General features: G+C 38.4%; 5 protein-coding genes and 1 long non-coding RNA gene across 8 annotated transcripts in view; 4 read left to right on the top strand and 2 right to left on the bottom strand.

Annotated features, from left to right (window-relative positions):
- Nucleotides 1–1,073: 1,073 nt before the first annotated feature.
- Nucleotides 1,074–3,770, top strand: LOC129738992 (paraplegin). Its single transcript, XM_055730345.1, has 4 exons — nt 1,074–1,547; nt 1,620–2,116; nt 2,176–3,306; nt 3,368–3,770. Exons 1-4 carry the CDS (start codon nt 1,193–1,195, stop codon nt 3,719–3,721), a joined length of 2,337 nt encoding a protein of 778 aa, XP_055586320.1. The 5' UTR covers nt 1,074–1,192; the 3' UTR covers nt 3,722–3,770.
- Nucleotides 3,771–4,385: 615 nt separating this feature from the next.
- LOC129756184 (uncharacterized protein DDB_G0287625-like) lies at nt 4,386–6,024 on the bottom strand. Of its 2 annotated transcripts, none has more exons than XM_055752991.1 (2): nt 5,904–6,024; nt 4,386–5,808 (listed from the first exon to the last, which is right to left on the bottom strand). In XM_055752991.1, the coding sequence occupies exon 2, from the start codon at nt 5,761–5,763 to the stop codon at nt 4,651–4,653; it is 1,113 nt and encodes a 370-aa protein (XP_055608966.1). In that variant the 5' UTR covers nt 5,764–5,808; nt 5,904–6,024; the 3' UTR covers nt 4,386–4,650. The 2 variants fall into 2 exon arrangements, with proteins under 2 accessions (XP_055608966.1, XP_055608974.1); XM_055752999.1 differs by having other exon boundaries at nt 4,386–5,787; nt 5,904–6,022.
- A 4,956-nt stretch (nt 6,025–10,980) lies between these two features.
- On the top strand, nt 10,981–19,663 carry LOC129739433 (protein artemis-like). 2 transcript variants are annotated; one of them, XM_055730886.1, is made up of 4 exons: nt 10,981–11,328; nt 11,396–11,473; nt 18,285–18,542; nt 18,604–19,663. In XM_055730886.1, the coding sequence occupies exons 1-4, from the start codon at nt 11,019–11,021 to the stop codon at nt 19,557–19,559; spliced, it is 1,602 nt and encodes a 533-aa protein (XP_055586861.1). In that variant the 5' UTR covers nt 10,981–11,018; the 3' UTR covers nt 19,560–19,663. The 2 variants fall into 2 exon arrangements, with proteins under 2 accessions (XP_055586861.1, XP_055586860.1); XM_055730885.1 differs by having other exon boundaries at nt 11,393–11,473.
- LOC129739432 (uncharacterized) lies at nt 11,483–15,692 on the top strand. Its single transcript, XM_055730884.1, has 2 exons — nt 11,483–15,459; nt 15,520–15,692. The coding sequence occupies exon 1, from the start codon at nt 13,501–13,503 to the stop codon at nt 15,142–15,144; it is 1,644 nt and encodes a 547-aa protein (XP_055586859.1). The 5' UTR covers nt 11,483–13,500; the 3' UTR covers nt 15,145–15,459; nt 15,520–15,692.
- On the top strand, nt 16,758–17,664 carry LOC129739434 (uncharacterized). The gene is made up of 3 exons (XR_008735861.1): nt 16,758–16,872; nt 16,936–17,368; nt 17,436–17,664. It is a non-coding gene; the product is annotated as an uncharacterized LOC129739434 (long non-coding RNA).
- The window catches only part of LOC129737542 (nucleoside hydrolase-like), a 3,124-nt gene continuing 2,212 nt past the window's right edge, over nt 19,638–20,549 (bottom strand). The window contains exon 2 of the mRNA XM_055728705.1: nt 19,638–20,540. Within this exon, the coding sequence (XP_055584680.1) occupies nt 19,779–20,540 (762 nt within the window). The 3' untranslated portion in view covers nt 19,638–19,778. The remainder of the gene's footprint in view (nt 20,541–20,549) is intronic.

The raw sequence follows: 20,549 nt of genomic DNA, 5'->3' as shown, positions 1-20,549 counted from the left end.
CGAGATAGAAGATCAAATGATAGGCTCAAGAATGAAAAAGAATGAAACATCTCCAATTGTTATGAAAAAACTGGCCCAAGAAATGATAAACAACCATTATAGTCACCGTGACCAATGGTACACTGATGCTTCTAAAAGTACGAACAAATGTGGCATTGGAATTTATGACGCTTCTTCCGATACAAAGATAAGCATTTCCTTAGTAAATAATGTTAACATTGCAACTGCAGAACTTTTAGCTATAAGAGTAGCTTTAGAACAAATACACAACGAAGAAGGAACTGGAGTTGTAATTTTCACCGATTCCCAGTCAGCCTGCAAAATTTTAAAAAGGGACATTATAAACAAAAAATTTGATCAAGTCACGCACGACATATGCTCACTAGCTACAACAAAAAATGTAAAAATCCAATGGATACCCTCACATGTCGGAATAGAGGGAAATGAACATGCAGACGTTCTAGCAAAACAAGGATTAGACGGACCAATATTACTCGAGAACAAACTGAGACTTGATGATGCATACATGAGATACAAATCAGAATCACTCGAATCCACGAATTTATGGTACAGGAACATGGTGCACAATGAAAGTAAAGGAATCAAATTTTATGAACTACAATCAAATTTCTCTACCAAACCCTGGTATTGGGATATCGAACTAAGCAACATTCAAATTCGCACTTTGAATCGCTTACTAAGTGGCCATGACTATTCACCCTATTATTTAGGAGTGATGAAAATTCGAGACACAAAATTGTGCGAACTATGCAACACGAATTTTACCACCGAACATGCACTTCTCAAATGCATTCAATTCAATCATATAAGGAATCACTATGATTGGGATCGATATTCCAATCTGATCGAAATTATTCAAAATTTTGAAGTTACAAAACTAAAGGAAATCCTCAGTTTCCTAGAGAAAGCTCGCATGAAAATTTAGAAAAACAGAAAGTTTGATCGAAAATTATGGAAAAAAGGAGCATCCCTACGAAAAAACGAAAATCAACATATAAACAAGTAGTGGTGATATAGAGTATAAAACTCTCTGCCAATCAAACAGATCCATACATACATACATACATACAATTTCATAACACCGAAAAATATTATAATTTTTGTTTGCGATTTCTTTTGAAAAATAAGTGTTTAAAATTCAAATCATGATATTTTAGTCACACTCATAAAAATGTTACGACTTGAGCAGTATAAACATTTGGTAAGCAGACAGCTACCGTTTTCGGTGTTGCGAAATGCTGTTGCATTTGGCAATAGAACATCGTCAGCCACCGTCATGCGGAGCTCCGAATGTTTATCAGCGCATAAAAAAACCCGGACGATCGGAGATAGTTTTCACCAAGTTATCACGCGGCAGCAGTTTCGATTATTCAACGATGAATACCGGGCAATGCTTAGGTTGGTTTCCCGTTCATGCGGGTTGCCACAGTCGGTACTTACCCGTGGATTCCATTCATCCGTAAAGCGTTTACAGGACCAACGGAACACCAGCGGCGGATCAGATTCAGAGCGCGGCGGTAAGAAAGGTTTGTACAAAACATTAAATTTGGTCATCTTCAAAATGGATGAGGATAAAAATTTCTATTTTGTTTTTGTAGGCAAAAAAGATGACGACGACAAGGAAAAAATGATGTCTGTCGTAACGAAAACGCTTATCTGGATGATCACCATCTACATGCTGGTTGGGTTCCTGACCATGGTTGTGCCCGGGAAAAATCGTCCGGAAACCGCCACTCGATATGTCAGCTGGCACGAATTCGTCCACCATATGCTAGCGGTGGGAGAGGTAAAAGAAGTGGTGGTCCATCCCGACATGGAAATGGTCACCATTATCTTGCACGACGGAGCGATCATCAAGGGTCGCCGATCCCATTCGACCATCTTTCACATGGCCGTGGCTGATGTGAACAAGTTCGAAGAAAAACTTAGGCGGGTGGAAAAACAGCTGGGCATCAAGGACGGAGTGTCGGTGCAGTTTGAGCGAAGTGGCGACGTCAGCGGCAGAATATTGTTCACACTAGTGGCCACCGGTGTGATCATTGCATTGCTGAGCCGGATGCGCGGTATCCGGGGTCCAATCAGTATGGATTCGTTTGTGAGTTTATTGGGCAATGATTTTTCTTCCTGATTATAACTAAAGTTATTCCTTTTAAGACTCAAATGGGACGAGCCAAGTTCACTCTGGTGGATCCGGTAGAAGGTGGCCGCGGAGTTTGGTTTAAAGATGTGGCAGGTTTACAGGAGGCCAAACAAGAGGTGATGGAATTTGTCGACTACTTGAAGGCTCCCGAACGGTATCAGCGTCTGGGGGCGAAAGTTCCGAAAGGGGCACTGTTGCTAGGTCCTCCTGGATGTGGTAAAACTTTGTTGGCGAAAGCCGTGGCGACAGAAGCTCAAGTTCCTTTTCTGAGTATGAACGGATCAGAATTTATCGAAATGATTGGTGGCTTGGGTGCTGCACGAGTTCGTGATTTGTTCAAGGAAGCGAAAAAACGATCACCATGCATTATATACATTGATGAAATCGATGCTATTGGAAGGCAACGGGATGGCGGAGGAAGCTTTGGAGGTGTTAGCTCAGGGGAATCGGAACAAACACTCAATCAATTGTTAGTCGAAATGGACGGAATGGCCTCTAAGGAAGGTGTTCTAATGCTGGCCAGTACGAACCGTGCAGACATTCTAGATAAGGCATTGCTACGTCCCGGTCGATTTGATCGACACATATTGATAGATCTGCCAAATTTGACAGAGCGTAAAGAAATTTTCGAGAAACATCTTTCTGGTATAGCTTTGGAAGCTAGCCCTGATAAGTATTCGTCTCGCTTAGCAACACTGACTCCAGGATTTTCGGGAGCTGACATTGCAAACGTATGCAACGAGGCAGCTTTACATGCTGCTAGAACTAGTCAGAAAACTGTTAAACCTTCAAATCTAGAATATGCCGTAGAACGGTTAGTTGGTGGAACGGAAAAAAGATCACACGCATTATCGCACGCGGAACGACGAGTTATTGCGTATCATGAATCGGGCCATGCCCTTGTTGGTTGGCTCTTGAAAAACTCCGATGTTCTCCTGAAGGTAACAATAGTTCCGAGAACTAGCATGGCCCTAGGGTTCGCACAATACACACCGAAAGAACAGAAACTGTACAGCAAGGAACAGTTGTTCGATAAAATGTGCATGGCACTTGGTGGTCGAGCAGCGGAAAATATCACCTTCAGTAAGATAACGACGGGTGCCCAAAACGACTTGGAGAAAGTCACCAAAATGGCATATGCACAGGTAACACCCAATAAAAATTTTCCATCTGATTTTCATTAAAATCAACCTTCATCTCTTACAGATCAAATACTTCGGAATGAATAAAGCCGTTGGTCCGTTGTCATTCTCGGAAGAAGCAGATAATGATCCTTACGCTCAGAAGCCTTACTCGCAAAATCTAGCAAACCTCATTGATACCGAGGCCAGAAGAATCATTACCGAAGCATATGAGCAAACCGAAAAGATTCTGAAGGAAAACGCAGAAAAGTTACGTACATTGGCAGAAGCCCTTCTGGAAAAGGAAACCCTGAACTACGACCAGGTAGTGGAATTGATAGGTCCACCCCGGTACGAAGATGCTAAACGAAAAATAGAACCGGTGGAATTTGAAGATAGCCTGAAGAAACTGAGTGCACTGGGCGAAGAGGCCAAGTAGCTCTTATTTTAATTCCTATAGAAATCAATCTAAAATTTGGAAAACCGTTCATGGATTGTGTTGATACTTAACATAGTGATATATCACAAAATCATTGACAGTTTAAAAAAGGCCTCTCAAAAAACTCTCGAAAAGCGATGGTAATGACTCGACTTTAGTTTTTGAACGGAACATAAGTTTTTAAACGGAACCCGAAGAATTTCCCGAAATATGGACGCTATGCTGCCTGAACCAGATGAGGTCGAAGTTCTGCTTGTATAAAGCAAAGTAAAATATTACGTGAATAGTCTTGCTGCGTAACAGACACTTAGGAGAACTCGAGAAAGTCTTCGGCTTCAATTCACCCCTGGTAAGTAGCCTACATTTTCTATTTAACGTCTAAAATGTCATGTTCACAAATCGAAAATTCGTCACTTGACCCGGCGATCGCGATGTGATTGTTGTTTTACGTTTCCAATCCTCCAGAAAGAAATTCGAAGTATTTTTTATAAATTGGAACACCCTGGGTGCTACTCCGACCATGACGAGCACGAATAATGAGGACTGACGAACTTCAAATAAGATTTGCAGAGCAATTGAATACTTACCTATATTTACTTTTACTTATTACCTGTTCCCATAGTTAATAATGATTTCTTTCAACTCAATTAAACGATTGCAAATGTTTTATCATGCAAGCTGTCTAGAAACATTTTATTTGAATCTAAATTCTAAAACGCTGATTTAATGTTACTTCAAGGTAGATATTTTGTTGTCTTCATTCACATATTGAATGGATAAAGTAGTGTATGATGTACCTTTACAATTGTTCAATGTAAAACTCTAAATTATGACATCCTTATCGATGGTACATAAAACTAAATAAAATATATATAAATTGGTGGACACAATTGTCAGGAAAATACACAGATAAAACATGTAAAATAATCCTAATCTCTAAAATCGCGTCGATAGATGTGTTCCTCATCGTCACGATCGCGGGAATCCCGCTTAGTGTCTCTGCGGGCGCGCTCCGTGAAGCGATAGTCGTCATATCGGCTGTAAGATGGAAGGCCGTAGTAATCGTAGCGTGTAGTGCTGCTGTACGAGTAGTCGTATCGATCATAACCGCTGCCATAAGAACGGGAGCTGCCACTTCCGTAGTCAAACGTCTTCGTAGAGTAGCCGTCGTAATAGGGCCTGCCTCGACTGTAATTTGGCGAGGGAGATTTACGACGTGCCCGTTCGACTGAACGAGAACGCTTACGTTTGCGTTCCCTTTCCCTGTCTAGTGAACGTGACTTTCTAGAATTGGAACGAGAGCGACGGTCCCGTGATCGAGATCTAGATTTAGGAATTGGCGACTTGGACACCGATCGACGACGACGGCTAACAGGGGAGCGCTTACGTGCTTGAATTGGTGATCTGGAGCGCGATCGACGTCGAGGTCGAGAGTTGGATCGGGAACGCTTTCTTCTCGACGAAAGCATAGGTGAACGAGAACGGGAACGCGATCTATACATGCTCCGTTTTTCAGATCTTGTATCATCCTCTCCCATTTCCTTTTTTATTTTCATTTCCAACTCTCGGTGCCGCTTCATCTCCTGTTCGTAAAATGCCCGTTTTTCAGCAGGAGTTTTAAGAGTTGCCTTACGAATAACTTTAGCCTTTTCGCAATATTCTTGCGGATTGTATGCTGGCATGCGTAAATCGTCCCAGCATTCATCATCGTTGTCCTGAACCAGGCAAGGGGCGTTTGGTTCTTCCTGATTGTAAACGAGCTCTGGTTCTCTTGTCTCGGCGCTAGTATGAGTTGCGGCCGCCGTCGTAATACAGTACTTATACATGTCAAAATTGGCCCGATCTTCGCAGGTAGCCGTATGCATTTTTAGTTCCGGTTCCGCAATTTTATGGGCATGATTGAACGGGCATGTTACAAATTCAATATTCGGATACATCTTTCGGCATTTGAACAGATGCCGTGCCATCGCAGTTGCTTGAACACGATGTGCTTTATTGTAAGGACACTCGAGCAATGTCCCGTAACCCGCTGGGGTAGCCATTTTTCAAGTTTTTATTTTCTTTCTCTGATTTGAAGCAAATAAAACCTGGTTTAGGAAAGAAATCATTAAAATATGTAAGTAATAAAATTTTAGAAACAACCGAGTTAATATTAAAACAACGAAAAGCAGCAATTTTTCACCTGTTAAGAATGCAATTTTCAATTTTTAATGTGGAACACAAACAGACAGAACAAAAAACACAGATTAGACGCCACTACACGTTTGGAACCTTCTAGAGCGATTTGACGACTGAAAAATCTGCTAAAAAAGGGGAGGTAAAAAAAACTCGTTTTGCTGTATACAGTGTTGGCAGTTCGTTTGAATGAAATTTGCGATGTTTTTTTTTAAGTTCTGCTATTTTAAAAATTTACATGATGGAATTCGGTTGATAAATATGTACCGTATTTTTTTTTCACCTGGAGGCAAACCAGAGGCAACCTAGGTTCGCTCTAACTGCTGTCATCGTGCTCATCTATTGCTCTAGAGCAGGCATGTCAAACTCGTTTAGCGGAAAGAAGCACTCAATTTTTATTTTAACAATTGACACAACGGAGAACAAATTAAATAATATTCACAAAACGAAAATCAACTTTACAATCTGCGACACAGCTGCACATCATCAAGAATAAGTCATGCGAATGTTTGGGTTTTTGGCAGTGTTGAAAGATTACAGAAGCTTTTTCAGTGCTACCAAATCGGTGAGGAATTCAGTCTGCCGCACTTTTATGTACTGTAGGGCTTTAGTCAAGGGGCTGAAAGAGAAGGAAATTTCCGAACTGACATTTCAGTACCGCACTGACGTTTTGATACCAAAATGCCATTGAAATCAAAGGGGAACTGACGTTGTGGTTCCAAAAAGTCGGTACGGTCCGTTTGTATGTGATTTGACAGTTGCTTCAGTCCTTTGGCTTTAGTATGGCGGCCTTATAGACACTATAATTTCATATAGTCTGGCAAAGAGAATGACGGGAGCAAACCGAACTGTCATTCGCGCGGAGCCAATCGAGCATTCTATGATAATGTTCAAGCTCTTCATAACTCTTTCCAGTTGCAAAATATAAAATAGTTTTTAAGATTCGTAAAATAAACGCTTTTCTTGTTAATTGACCTCGGAAACGTTTTTGAAAAATATGTTATAATCTATAGGTGAATAAATAGTGAAAATTATACGAACTACCTTTAGTTATTGTTACTAAAAAGCCAAAACAGCTTTGTGAATCACAATACTTCCACCATGATTTTCCAACATTTAGAAAGTTTGCTCGATTGGCTCCCGCGAATGACACTTTGCCAGACTATTGTCATTGAAGTTGAAATCCGAAGTTTTCGCGCTGGTGATCGGCAACCTTGCCAACTAGCGACGTTGTGAAATATCATTACTGGGAACGCTTTTGTAAAGTAATAACCAGCGTGCCTATACAGCTACGGGTGGTTGCAAATTGAGCAACAGTAGGCAAGGAGTACCAAACGTTTCACATTGGTGGGGGGTGGAGACGGAGCGCTTTTTGACAGCGAATTGTTCGCCTACCATGCCTATGATTACGATTGCCTGTCACAAGATGGACGATTCCGTGTATTCACGCAGAGTAAACTTGAATTTTGGAACGAATTAAATCTGACTTTGTTTCAAAACATTCATTTTTTTGAATCCAGCTCCTGTTTTTTTTTTTGAATCAATGAATTATAGTTTTGATTGAAAATAATAATTTTTGAAAGAAAGAATAAATTTTTTGAATTGAATAACTTTGGACTTTGATTTCAAACAAATTCTTTGATTCAAAAGAAATTTGTTCAATTGCATATTTCTTTAGAAACAAAGTAAATTTGCTTTCAACCGAAGAAAAATGTTTTAAACTGAAAAGAATAATTTTTTGAAACAAAAACTTCAAACTTAGAAGATATTTTGCATTGACTTGCAAGAAGAACAGAAAACCGAAAAATCGAATAAAGTTCGGCCGCTCGTTTTAAAAATCAAACCAGTGAATCGGAGTAAGCTATAAATAAGGAGGATTCAGGGTGCCAAATTGTAAGTGTAAGTTGATAAATACTGAATATTTAAGTGAATTCAAGATTTTCTAAAACGCTTGTATAGTTACAGGACCACGGCCGACGGATAGATTTCCAAGTCTCTCGAACATGGAGAAAGCTGCGCAAAGTAACACCTCCCCAAATCCCGCGGTCGTATTTTTTCGGCCCAATCTTCAACGGCAATCACCAGTCAGACCAGCCAGCAGCTGGAGTGGCTTTCGGAAGTTTATTAACCGGGCCACGGAGAATGCGAAACTTTGTCAACGATATCAAGGACCCTACTCGGTTATAGTGAACCAGTGTTTTATGTGTTGGTGAATAAAAAAGAATTTAAGAACTAAAATTGTATCTTTTTATTATTCAAACTCCTAATAGGAACTTCGAAACAACAGGGTAAAAATCTTCCAATTGGAATAAATGGAAAATGGTTCAATGAATAAATGCTTTTAAATCTATATCTAAATTACCTTTGAGCAAAGATAATAACTTTAAATCAAATGAAACTGGTTTTTGTATAAAAGCATTAATATTTTGAATCTAAGATTTTTCAAAAGAAAAAATCTTTGAAACAGAGGAAAATGCATTTGAACCAAAAGATTTTTTATTTAAACCAAAACCAAAGGAAAAAATCCTTTGTTTTTGCGGCACTTTCCTTTGAAATAAAAAATCTTTGATATAAGAACACACCCGAAGTTGTACACGTCCTGATAATAACTTGTCGCCAGTGAGTGTCGCCAGTAAATGTCGCCAGTGCTCATTGACGAAAACTCCGGTTTGGGGATTCAGCGACAATATATGAAATTATAGTGTCTATAAGGGTATATACGGACGATAGTATTGACGAAAAATTGGCCTCAGCCATAACCTCAAATTTGGATTTGCTGGCGGCCTCACCAGTGATGCTAGGTGCGTTACTAAAATTAGTATTTGCTTGTTTTAAACTAATTACAATATTTCTGTATTGATTAAATTTTTTAACTATCAACAGCTAAACGTTTGAATTCATTACGGGGCGTCCCTAAATGGATGAAGATAAGCAATCTTTTGCTAATGAATTTTCAAGGTGAATTGAAAATATCTGAAATATATTTTCATGTACTGCTCGGTAGATTAAAAAAGAGTTGTTTCTAACTTCTAAACGAATGCAAAATCATTCACTGTTACAAACTAGTGAAAGCACCGTCTATGATGAATTTGAAAATAATCGCCTGCATGCTCTGACCATTTTAAACATATCCACATAATTTGCTTCTTCGTTTAAATGTGCGATACAGTAAGTTGTTCTTTCGTTCAGATAAATGATGCGTTTGATTTCACATTCGAATATAAATCTACGGGAAAGTTGCAAATTCTCAGTACTCATGAAAAGGTTTTTCAATAACATGCTTTTAATCACATAATCATCGTTTTCCAAATATCAATGCACTTGGCAGCCCTGAACACCCAAAAAATCAAAACACGAACATCTGTGTACCGCTTTTCGACAGGGCGAATTTGTCGAAATTAGTACACACTCATTTGGCGCAACACCTTAAACTTGTAAAATTGACCCATTATTGCGAACAGCCGAGATCTGTCAAAAAAAGTGTCGTTTCCTCGAGTCAATTTTACACATTATTTAGAAAAGCTGGCTTACTAAATAAAGGGTAGTTTTTTAACTTGTCATTCAGAATATAGAACTCTTTCTGCCGTAACCGATCTCGTTCGACGATTCAATGAATCGGTTAATGCTGAAAGATCAGTTCAATAGATTGAGTTGATTGAATATTTTCCTATTCTATAACAGGAGCATGAAAATGATTCCTTGCCGAATACAGAAATTCAAAACTAACTGATTTGTTTTTATTATTTTCTTTCCATACTTCTGACATTTTAAGGGCTAACATCAAAGGGCTGACATCGCAGAGCGGGCTTCCAAAATAATGTGTAGATTTTACATGCTTACATTACTAATTTTCACCTCTGCTTTGACGTACATGCTGTGTACACTATAAGGGGTACAAGGACTTTACATGAAAAAGGAGTTAACCCAGTCTTTTCCGATAACGGGTCAAAACTACACTATAAGGGGTTGCGCCAGATGAGTGTGTACCGGAAAATCGCGTTCATCGTGCGCCCTTCTCAAAAATCGATTCTGTTCTCCCATGGTTTGAGGTTAGGGCTGAGGCCTCCTGCGAAGGTGGTGTTCGTGTAGAACTGTCAATATATCCTAATAGGCGGCCTTGATGAAAAAGTTGATGATTTTTGGGTTAAGTAAACTTGGCAACCTTTTGTGTTTTGTGTTGTTTCTGTTCGATGTTTTTGCCAAAATTATCTTTACACCACACGCTAACTTTTGGCTACCCCTTAACGAATACTTTTGACCCGTTATTCAATAAGACTGGGAGAACTCCTTTTTAAGGATAAAGCCATTGTACCCTTTAAGGGGTACTCAGCTTGATAACGCTTGTAGCGGATCAAAATTACCCCTTATTTCAAACGCTCGTACCGGATGAAAATTACCCCTTATTTGAAACGCTTTTGTCTGCTAGAAATTTCAGGAGATGCTTATGGGAAATATGTTTCCTGGAAGATAAATAAAAACTAAATTCTATGCTTCATTTTGTTTATTTAAGATCCAATTATTTCAGGAATTGGATATAAGCTCTATTAAAAAAAAATGTTTCACTGATATTTTTTATCTCCTCCATTTCCTCGCCTAATACCATAAGGTGAATCCTGAAACAAAATAAAAGATTAGATTTTAAATAAAGAATACAAAAACCACTAACCTTACTACCAATGTTAATCCACCGCAGTTCATGTTTTCTTCCATGGGCTTCGACTAGTTCGTCCGGAACTTTGCTGTGCTGCTGAAACAAAATAAATAAAAATACCGAAAAAATACAATTTAAATTATTAACAAAAAACTTACCACAACCTCTCTCATCTTGCCAAATCAATCATTTTGGATGTAACGCATCTAAAATTACCCCTTCTAATGGGAATCGAGCTTTTCGAAATAAGGGGTAATATTGATCCGATAAAATGACCCGTTATTTGACAGATCGTGGAGGTTCTCAATAACGGGTCAATATTACGCCTTTAAGGGGTAGCCAAAAGTTAGCGTGCATGCCCATGCATCAAAATACACTGAGAATTTTTCTTTTCAAACACATAATAATTGGACGGTTTTTTCATTATTTTTTTGAAAATTTAATTTGTAATTTGTAATGTATTAATAATCAATGAAAAGGAGTATTAAAGAGTTCGCTGCCAGTATAGATCCTCAAATAAGTTCTAAGGCACTTTGGGATAAAATAAATAGGATAGCAGGAAACAACAAAAAGCAAAAGACCAACAACCCTATACAGGAAGATGTTGACATGGCAGAAAAGTTCATGGACTTACATTTCGGCAACAACGATATTGATTTTGATATCCCATTGTCGTATGGAAGAACGTGTGAATATAATATCCTTAATGCAGAGCTGTGGAATAGTATTCTATGCCGAAAGAAAAACAGGTCAGCCCCATCTAATGACCAAATAACATATGGTATGTTGAAACATTTACATCCCTCTGTACGAGACATCATAATAAACGATCAAGATGTTTATAGCAGGCAACCTGTCGTATCAACTGAAAGAAATAAAGGTTATCGCTATACCGAAACATGGAAAGGATCAGTCAAGTATCGAAGGTAAACGACCAATTTCACTGGTTCCAACACTAACAAAAATTTTAAACTGCGGTTCTGGAAAAGATCCAAACCCACATAAACATCAACTACATCCTTCCTGAAAAATCTTTCGGATTCAGGAAAAACGTTTCAACGACAACATGCATTAATTTCCTCACAAATATCGTTAAGGATAGCAAAAGGAAAAAACTTATTACATCTATTATTTTCATTGATTTAATGAATGTGGGCTTGTGATATAGCTCAGTTGGCAAGTCTGTTGTCTCCTGAGCCGATGTCCGCGAGTTCGAGCCCAAGAGTAAACATCGAACACAGTTGTACCGGATAGTTTTTCAATAACGATCCGCCAACTGCAACGTTGATAAAGTCGCGAATGCCATCAAGATGGTAAAACGACTATAATCGAAACAAAAAAAAGTTAAAGAGGTTGTTTTAACACGACCGTGATCGTAGAATTACGATTGTATTGTGTAGTCATTTGAATCATTTTAGTTCCATACTGTCCGCCCCGGTATTTTTCTACCTGTAGAAATTTTAATTCTTAAATCCCAGGAGAAAAGAAGAAAAAGCTCTTTTCTGATCATTTGCCTTTTTGTCATATCAAGTTGTAATATTCAAGTTTGATCACTAACTTAAGTGTTTTGAACACCCTTATTTTCAACTTAACACAGTAGAGAAGAAGAAATTGAAAGAAACGGAAAAACACTGCGAAAAACCAGAATAGCCATCGTGTTAGGCAAGCTGGAAGCAGCGATAACAGCGCGCGAGCTTCATTCATTAGGTTGGCGTCCTCCCGTGTGATCGCAGCAAGCGCCGATATCTCTTCGTGGAACTAATTTTTCACATCCAACATAAATTATGAGTAAGAGAACGAGAAAGGAAAGACCGTTCTTACCAGCTTTGGGCACACTTACACCGCGGGAAAATTGATAATCCATAATTTAGTGAAACCAAAGCCTCCATCTTCCCTTTGAGAGTTCCCTCGACAATACCCTTCCGAGTTGGAGGCTCTGACTCAGAGCTTTCGGATGATGTTTTGCTGCTTGGTCGAACGTCAAAGACATCGTCACTTACTGTGACCACACGGGAGAATGCCCAACAAACGAATGAAGCTAACGCGCAGCAGTGTCTGGCTTTTTAAAGCTTTCCAACTTGTGGAACACGATTTTTTTTCGCGGGATTTTTGTGGAACACGATGGGGGTTTTTGCTCGTTTTTAGGAATTTTGGGCTGTCGCTGTCGCAAGGGATTTTTTGTTTCTGCCATTTTCCCTTATCTTTCTATGTTAATTATAGACTACCGAAGGTCTGCTGACTGAATCTGTTCAGTTTTTTTTAAATATCCTTTGAAATCATAAATATTTTTCTCACCTAAAGCCAAATCACAATTTTCATGTAGAAAAACAGTTACCAATTTTATTTAAATCTGGACTATTTGGAATCCGAATATTCAAATGTTTTTAGATTTGATTTAGAATAAGTTTTATAAAAAGCACATGAAATATTTTTAAACAGGTTTGTTGGATTCAAGTTTTGAAACTCTTGTCGTTAATGCAATGTCCTGAGAAAGACTCTTTTATTTTGGTTAGGAAAAGCAGCAGCTTTCTATGCTATTCCAGCTTCTTCGGGTGTCTTCTTTTGATCAGCGGCTACAAACTGGCTCGTACCTTTTTGCACCTTTCATTTGGTTTGCTGAGAGACCTTGTCGAGGTTGGGAGTTTCGGTTGCTTGGCTTTCACCGGGGTCGGGTGGCTAAAGCAAAGAGAGTAACAACGACCGACATTAGCATTTAAAAATTTTAACACGACTGAAGCTTGGCTAGTGCTCGGCAGGCATATTTATAACTTTCGAAGCACAAATAAGTATTTGCGCTTTATTGGTATTGGTGTACCAACACATAGCCGACCCAAAATAATGTACGGAAAAGATGTCTTTGAAAGAGGCGTTTTTCGTGACGCGAGATCCGTTCGCGAATTTTTACTTGACCCCCTGCCGTAAGACGTAATTCTACGTCAAAAAAATTGATTTAATGAATGCATTCAATGCTGTCAAAACAGAACTTTTGGAAGATATTATGACAAACCAACGATTTCCTCCAGAAATTGTAGTGTGGGTTGGATACTTCCTGAGAAACAGGAAGCTATCCATGCAAGTCGGGCAAAGCTCTGTGATACGAACAATCAGTAATGGATTACCTCAGGGAGACGTACTTTCACCCACATTATTTAATTTATACACTTCTGACTTACACCTTACTCCGAATGAAGACGCAGATATTCTGCAATTTGCTGATGACTTTGCCCTGGTTGTTAGAGGAAAATCTCTTGAAACAGTAGAACAGAGGACTCAAGAATTACTGAACAATTTTGTTTCCAGAGCTAGAAGGTTGAACTTTCAAATTAACCCTGCAAAGACTAAAGCGTTACTTCTCCTCAGGGGAAAACGCAAACTCAATATCCGAATACATAACGTACCTGTGGAAACGGTCGCGAGCCACAAATATCTGGGTATCCATATAGACCGATCCTTCGGATTTGGGATTCACGCTAAACAAACTGCAAAACAAATTCAGGAACGGCTGAGAATGATGAAAGTTATTTGTGGAACACGTGAAGGAAGCCATCCTCAAACTATGTCATTAGTTTTCAACGCACTACTACGTAGTAAAGCTGAGTATGGATCCTCAATAATCGGGAACACATGCAAAACTAATAAAGAAAAAATACAGGTCATCCTAAACGATGCTATGCGTAAAGCTACGGGTTGCAGCAGAACTACCCCTCGAAATACGCTTCTAGCTATAGCTGGTCAAGAACCATGGGAAGTAAGAAATAAATTTGTTACATGTAAGGAAACTGCTAGAACTGTATACTACAGAACTCCAGTTTACAACCAACTACAAAAAGTGTCAGACTTTAGAGGAGATACGAAGAAGCTAAGTTTTATGGAAAAAATATTCGTGGAATATCAAGAAACGTTTATGCGCATAAGTCCTATGGTACAATCCAAGAAAATCGAAGTGAACATCTCTACAAATATTGGCATTAACTGTTCCAAGAACAATGTCAATCCAAGAGTGTTGAAACAAAAAGTGCTGGGTATCCTTAACAGTCGATACAACCACTGCCATCGAATCTACACGGATGCATCGAAATTAGGTGATAGATGCGGTATTGGAGTCTACATAGAATCTAGAAAAAGAAAAATTATATTGGCGCTCGACCGAGAAACAAGTATTATGACAGCTGAACTTCTAGCAATTAACACCGCAACAGAAGAAATTAGAAAGGAAAGGTTCGAAAACTCAGTAATTTTGACGGATTCGCTGTCATCTTGCACATTACTTGGAAACTCTCTTGACCAAATTAATCGATGTAAAATCGTTGACGCAATTCTAAAGTCCTGTGAAGAATTGAACATACAAATTCAGTGGATCCCTAGTCATATCGATCTTTCAGGGAACGATATTGCAGATGAGTTGGCCAAAGAAGGAACCGGAACTAACGATATCGAATCGATACGAAACCCAATTTTGCTCAAGGACGCTTACCTCTATTTTGAAAAACATAAACAAAATCAAGCAAACAATTGGTACACGCAGAAAAAGAAAGGGGGTTGGTTTCAACAAAACGTTTTGTTATTTTATTTTACATTTTCAATGCAGATTTTTTGATAGCTTTCACAAAAAAATCGATCGGAAATAATAATAAAATTTTGTAATTTTTACACACTCCTTTTTTATTACTTACAAATGAAATTTGGTTTAATTTGAAACCAAAAATCGACTAATTTAAATAAACGTGTAGTAGGTCTGTAAATAAAAAAACAAAAGAAAAAAAAAGAAAAATTTGCGGGAAAAAAACAAATTTCTATTCTGAGCAGCGAGCAGCAGCAGCCGAAACATTTTGAGCAGCTGCCGAGCAACAATTCTCATTTGTCGGTGCGGCCGGACCTCTTCATCGGATTTGTCCCAACATGCAGCAAAAAGGTTTGTATAATAAACTAAAGTTTGGGTGAGGTACTAATTTTGATTTTTTTAATTTTTAAGGAACAGATCGAAGTCGGACTAACGTGCGATGCTCCCTACTTTCGTCCAGCAGTGGGTTAATTATTCCCGAAGCCAGCGATTAGTGGTGATGAGTTTTTCAAAATGTGCTAAGGGGGAACACGAAGACAATTCCCAAAGAATAAAGGCATTAAAATGTGAATAAATGAAGTATAAAACCAAAAATGAAGCATAAATTCAATAAACCGAAAATCAATAACAACTTAGCTTTCCTTTGAATTGCAACAAAAATTAATTCAAATCATAAAATATTGTTAATTTTTAACCCCTCCTATTTTTTAATTTTAAGCTAAAAAAATGTTGTGTGTTTTACCCAAAATTATTATTATTTTGACAAGTATGGTGGATCATTTTCAAAAAGAGGGTATTTCGTTTTCAATCAAACGATAAGTTCAAATCAAATCGACACTTTTATTCAATGTGGCCAAAAATATATTTGTGCTTTTTCCCAACCAAAAATTTTATTATTTTCGTTCGAAATCTTATTGTTTCTAAAATAATTTTTTCTGCGTGTATACAATGTACTCACAAGAACTCTCGAAAGGTCTTAAATTTTTCAATATTCAACCACAATTCTCTGCAAAACCATGGTATCACAAAATGGATCTAACAAACACCGAAACCAGAACCCTCAATCGCCTTATGGCTGGGCACGACTACAGCAAATACTGGCTAAATAAGATGCGGATAGTAGATAACCCTAATTGCGAAAATTGCAACCAACCAGAAACGGCAGAACACCTTATCTTAAATTGTCACATGTACAAAGATCTCCGAACGAAATTCAGCTTCGATGGTAAATTTACCAATATTGCTGAACTATTGAAGACAAAAGATACATTACTTCTAAAAGAAGTAGTAGAATTTTTAAAAAATGCTAAAATGAACATCTAAACTGTAACTATATAGATTACCAAAAAGAAACTCTAGTAAAAAAATCCTTACGATCACGTAACAAAAAATAAACACATACAAGAATACCGCTGGATATATGGTCACAGTCACCGATCCAAATGTGGACCCGCTACACGCTCATTTATGTTTAACCATTTGTGGTTCACAAATAACCATTTTATCGTTTTTGCCCCCAAACTGCCGATATGGTTATTTTTTAAAAATTTTTCAAGCGACAAAATCAACCATTTTTGAAGTTTAAGCGCATTAACCAAATATGGTTAAAAATTCGATAGCCAAAGCTTCGCCATTTTATTTTGGAAGTGAAAAACGACGAAGTTGTACGCGTTACATTCGTTTTTAACCCAAGTTCAATCTAGGCTTGGATTCCACCGGATTTGTTCAAACTTCTTCGACTGGAAGATCCCATTCTGTCAAAAGGTAATTTTAATTGAGTGCTTAGGAAAGATGATTTTTTAAATTTCATTACAAATTTCTTTGCAGAAAAACAAAACGAATCTTCCGTATCGTCATCGGCTCCGTCGTCAGCTTACCACGGGTTGGCCGGACACCCTATCTGGGCTGCAAAAAAAAACATTTTCAGATACGGAACGGGCACGCATCGATGAACAACCGGCAGCAATCCCTCCGTCAATCCGCGCTAATCGCACATAACTGCGGTAAACAGAAACCACCGGAATCCGCGGTCGTCGTTATCAAAGTCTCCGGAACCAAGTTCAACGGCAGAGGTGGTGGTTTTTTGATCGAGCAAACGCACCTTCCCGTATCGCAGGGAAGAGGAAATGCGGGTCGATTAGGAGAAAGTTGAACCGGGAGCTGTTCCGGTTTCGTTAGAGTACGACGGATTAAAGTACAACATGAACAGAAATAATGGTATCGATTCATATTCCCGAGAAACTCCGTGCATAGTACCATGGTGAGTAAAAACCTATATATAGTAAGACTACAACAATGCTTATACCATTTTTAAATACCTCTTGTAGGAATTCCGGTACTGCCCACGGAGAAAAAAATCAAGATTGACGAGCCGGTCGACCAGCTGATATGTTTGCCTGGCGCATGATTGAGTGATGATGCCCATCGTCGTCAGCGACCCTCGGATTAGTGCTTCCCAGCCATGACTTCACTCTGACACCCGTTTGCCACCCGCTACTACTCAACGTCAGCAGAAACATTTAAAATGGGTCTACCAATTCCAGCAACATATGTAATGCAAATAAACAATTTGGAAAATGAAGATTTTTTTTATTTATTTCCTAATTTGAAGTTCGTAAAATCGTGCTAAGCTGCTTTTGGACATTCGGTTCAAAAGTAACCATTTTCCTACTTCTTTAATGTTATCCCTTACGGTTGAAAAATAACCATATTTCAACTTCTCCCCGAAAAGTCATTTTATGGGTTCTCATGGAGAACTCATAAAATGGCATTTCCCGGGAAAAGGTCAAAAATGGTTATTTTTTAATTATAAATGGTTTAATAGTTTCTAGCGTGTACCACAACCAAACAAGAAGAAGAAGAAGAAGAAGTAATGTATTAATGTATTTTTGTCATGGTGGTCTACTCGATGGTTTCGGATTTTATAGAATTATAGTTCTATAGAATTTTTGAACAATTATTACTAAGTTTTATGAACCCTCAGAATATAATTTTCATAGATTTCAACCTAGGTAGACAAAAAAAAGCCATTAGTTCTGACACGGAATGTGCATGCAAAACGTGATCGTCCAGTAGCTAAACAATAGTTGACGATTCTGAGGACAGGTAGTGCTAAAGCTAAAGTATTATGTTCTTTAAGCTGTTAAATCGGTTAAACCCATTATTTCATTTTTCAGTTTGCCGCATTAAAAAGATGAGCACCTTTAATGGTTTTATCGATTCGATCGGGGATATTTCGATCGACCGTTTCGACTTGGAAAATCGCGCCAAATCACAGGTTTTCTTCCTGTCGCATTGTCATTGGGATCACATGTTTGGTCTTCAATTGCCAGATGCGCTTCCTGGTCCACTTTGGACCAGTGCTGTATCGGCAGTTTTTCTTAAACACCGTTTCCCTGTACTGGTTGATTGTATCCGTGTGCTGGAAATTGGAGGTAAGGAACTTATAGTTAAAGGCCTAATAAGATTTATGTTAAAAATTTTGTATGTTTATAGAATCTACCGAGATTGAAATCGATCATGGTCAGCGTAAAATCAAGTTCCTAGTGATAGCGCTACCCACCGGGCACTGTCCGGGAGCAGTAATGTTTCTCTTCACCACAGAAGGTAACAAAACTATTTTATACACTGGCGACTTTAGAATTTCCTATAAGGACTTGAGAAACATGATTCCGCTCAGAAACCTTACATTGGAAACAGTTTATCTAGACAGTACATTTTTAAGCGAACACTATCAGTACTTCCCTTCTCAAAAAGAAAGCTTAAATGCAATCTTAGAACTGGTAGAAGAGTGGCTTGCAAAGGACAGTCGGAATGTGATATCTTTTAAACTGCCAGCATTATACGGTTGCGAATACTTATTCTTAGAAATAGCTCGAAAATTAAAGGAGAAAATACACGTCAAATTTTCCGAGCTTCAACAGTACCGATTCTTGGCAAGTTTGGATGACACCGTTACAGCAGACGAAAAGCAAACGAGGATTCATGCTTGTCTGGGAACGAAATTTGGATTTAAACTTCCTTGCCTAGGAGAAGTTGAAGAAAAGTTTATTCGTCTGATAAGACCATCAGCGTTACGGTGGCGTAATTTGAAAATAGCTGATCCTTTTTGGAGAAAAATGAGCAAGAAACGCGAGGACTACTCCGTTTGCTACTCCAATCATGCGAGTTTTGATGAATTAATTGATTTCTTGCATTATTTAAAGCCAAAAAAAGTGCACTTCAACGTTGTTCCACAAAATGATTCAGACGGCAGAAACATGAAATTATTATTGAATCCTAGATGTCCGTATTTAGAAGACGACGAAAATACCTCTAAACTTGAGCAGTCTCCTCTGAAGTTTGACGGTATTGTGTACAGTGAAGCTGCAACTAATAATAGAGTTAATAGCGATGATTCATGTGACGAAGAAGGTTTAAAAGATCCACTACCAAAGCGTGTTCGAAATTGATACCTAGAATATTAAGGAGCTATTTTCCGAAAACTGTGTATTTATTTTGATGACTGTCATATTTTTCTATTGTAACGTGAATTGTAGAGTGAACTCGTTTGAATATATCATAATCATAACATGTTTTATTATAATCTGTGTTTATTAAGAATTTTTGAATATACTTTTTTATTTAAATAAGCATATCAATTTTATTTGTACATTTTTTTAAAAATAGAATCAGGGTAGTGAAACTAAATCCAATAGAATCATTTCCACCATAGTCTTATTAATGTTATCAATAACTCCGATGTTTCCAATACCTTCATTTTTGTAATCCAAAACGAGCATACCACGTGTCAAGCCGCCATAAAGTTCGACATCACCATGGTAGTGCTTCTGATCGGTGATCAAACTCGGATTCGCAAATACCATCGGTACCAACAAGTCACACGGCAGCCAAGAGTCGGTTTCTCTTAGAACTTTACTCTCGACTGCGTTAAGAATTTCAACGACAGGATTATCAGCAGAACCCAGCACGTCAAAACGCCATGTTCGATCAATGGCTAATTCTTCTTTGGATGCAGTTTCCCAAGGAAGGAGGGTGATACTTTGTTCGAAGTTGTTAATAACAATGTTAGCGCTTTCAGGATCCGAATAGAAATTGAATTCCGCAGCACTTTCTGTATTACCAACTCCGTGTCTATTGCCTCCCATAATGAAGATTTGCTTCAGATTATCGCGAACCGCTGGGTACATTTTTATCAGCAAAGCCACATTGGTCAGTGGACCTAGGGCAATGAGTGTTATTTCACGTGGATAACGATTGATTAAGGCAGCCATATTTTGGACGGCAGAATTTTGAAGCAAAGTAACGTTGGGGGATGGCAAATCGGGAAATTCTACATCTGCGAAACCATCCGAACCATAATATTGATCCGCGGGATCTGTTACTGGCGCTGGGGTGATGAGTCTTTCATTAGAGCCTAGATAAACCGGTATCTGTTGAGT

Source organism: Uranotaenia lowii, chromosome 1 (assembly GCF_029784155.1).
Source record: "Uranotaenia lowii strain MFRU-FL chromosome 1, ASM2978415v1, whole genome shotgun sequence".
NCBI classification, from domain to species: Eukaryota; Metazoa; Arthropoda; class Insecta; order Diptera; family Culicidae; genus Uranotaenia; species Uranotaenia lowii.
This window is presented reverse-complemented; position numbering and strand designations above follow the sequence as displayed.

Excerpts from the sequence above, each read along its gene's own strand:
- LOC129738992 (XM_055730345.1), top strand. The coding sequence starts at position 1,193 with ATGTTACGACTTGAGCAGTATAAACATTTGGTAAGCAGACAGCTACCG. Across the intron at positions 1,548-1,619 it reads AGAGCGCGGCGGTAAGAAAG|GCAAAAAAGATGACGACGAC; the intron begins GTTTGTACAAAA and ends TTGTTTTTGTAG. Across the intron at positions 2,117-2,175 it reads CAATCAGTATGGATTCGTTT|ACTCAAATGGGACGAGCCAA; the intron begins GTGAGTTTATTG and ends ATTCCTTTTAAG.
- LOC129756184 (XM_055752991.1), bottom strand. The coding sequence starts at position 5,763 with ATGGCTACCCCAGCGGGTTACGGGACATTGCTCGAGTGTCCTTACAAT.
- LOC129739433 (XM_055730885.1), top strand. The coding sequence starts at position 11,019 with ATGAAAAGGAGTATTAAAGAGTTCGCTGCCAGTATAGATCCTCAAATA. Across the intron at positions 11,329-11,392 it reads TAATGACCAAATAACATATG|CAGGCAACCTGTCGTATCAA; the intron begins GTATGTTGAAAC and ends AGATGTTTATAG. Across the intron at positions 11,474-18,284 it reads GGATCAGTCAAGTATCGAAG|TTTGCCGCATTAAAAAGATG; the intron begins GTAAACGACCAA and ends TTCATTTTTCAG.
- LOC129739432 (XM_055730884.1), top strand. The coding sequence starts at position 13,501 with ATGAATGCATTCAATGCTGTCAAAACAGAACTTTTGGAAGATATTATG.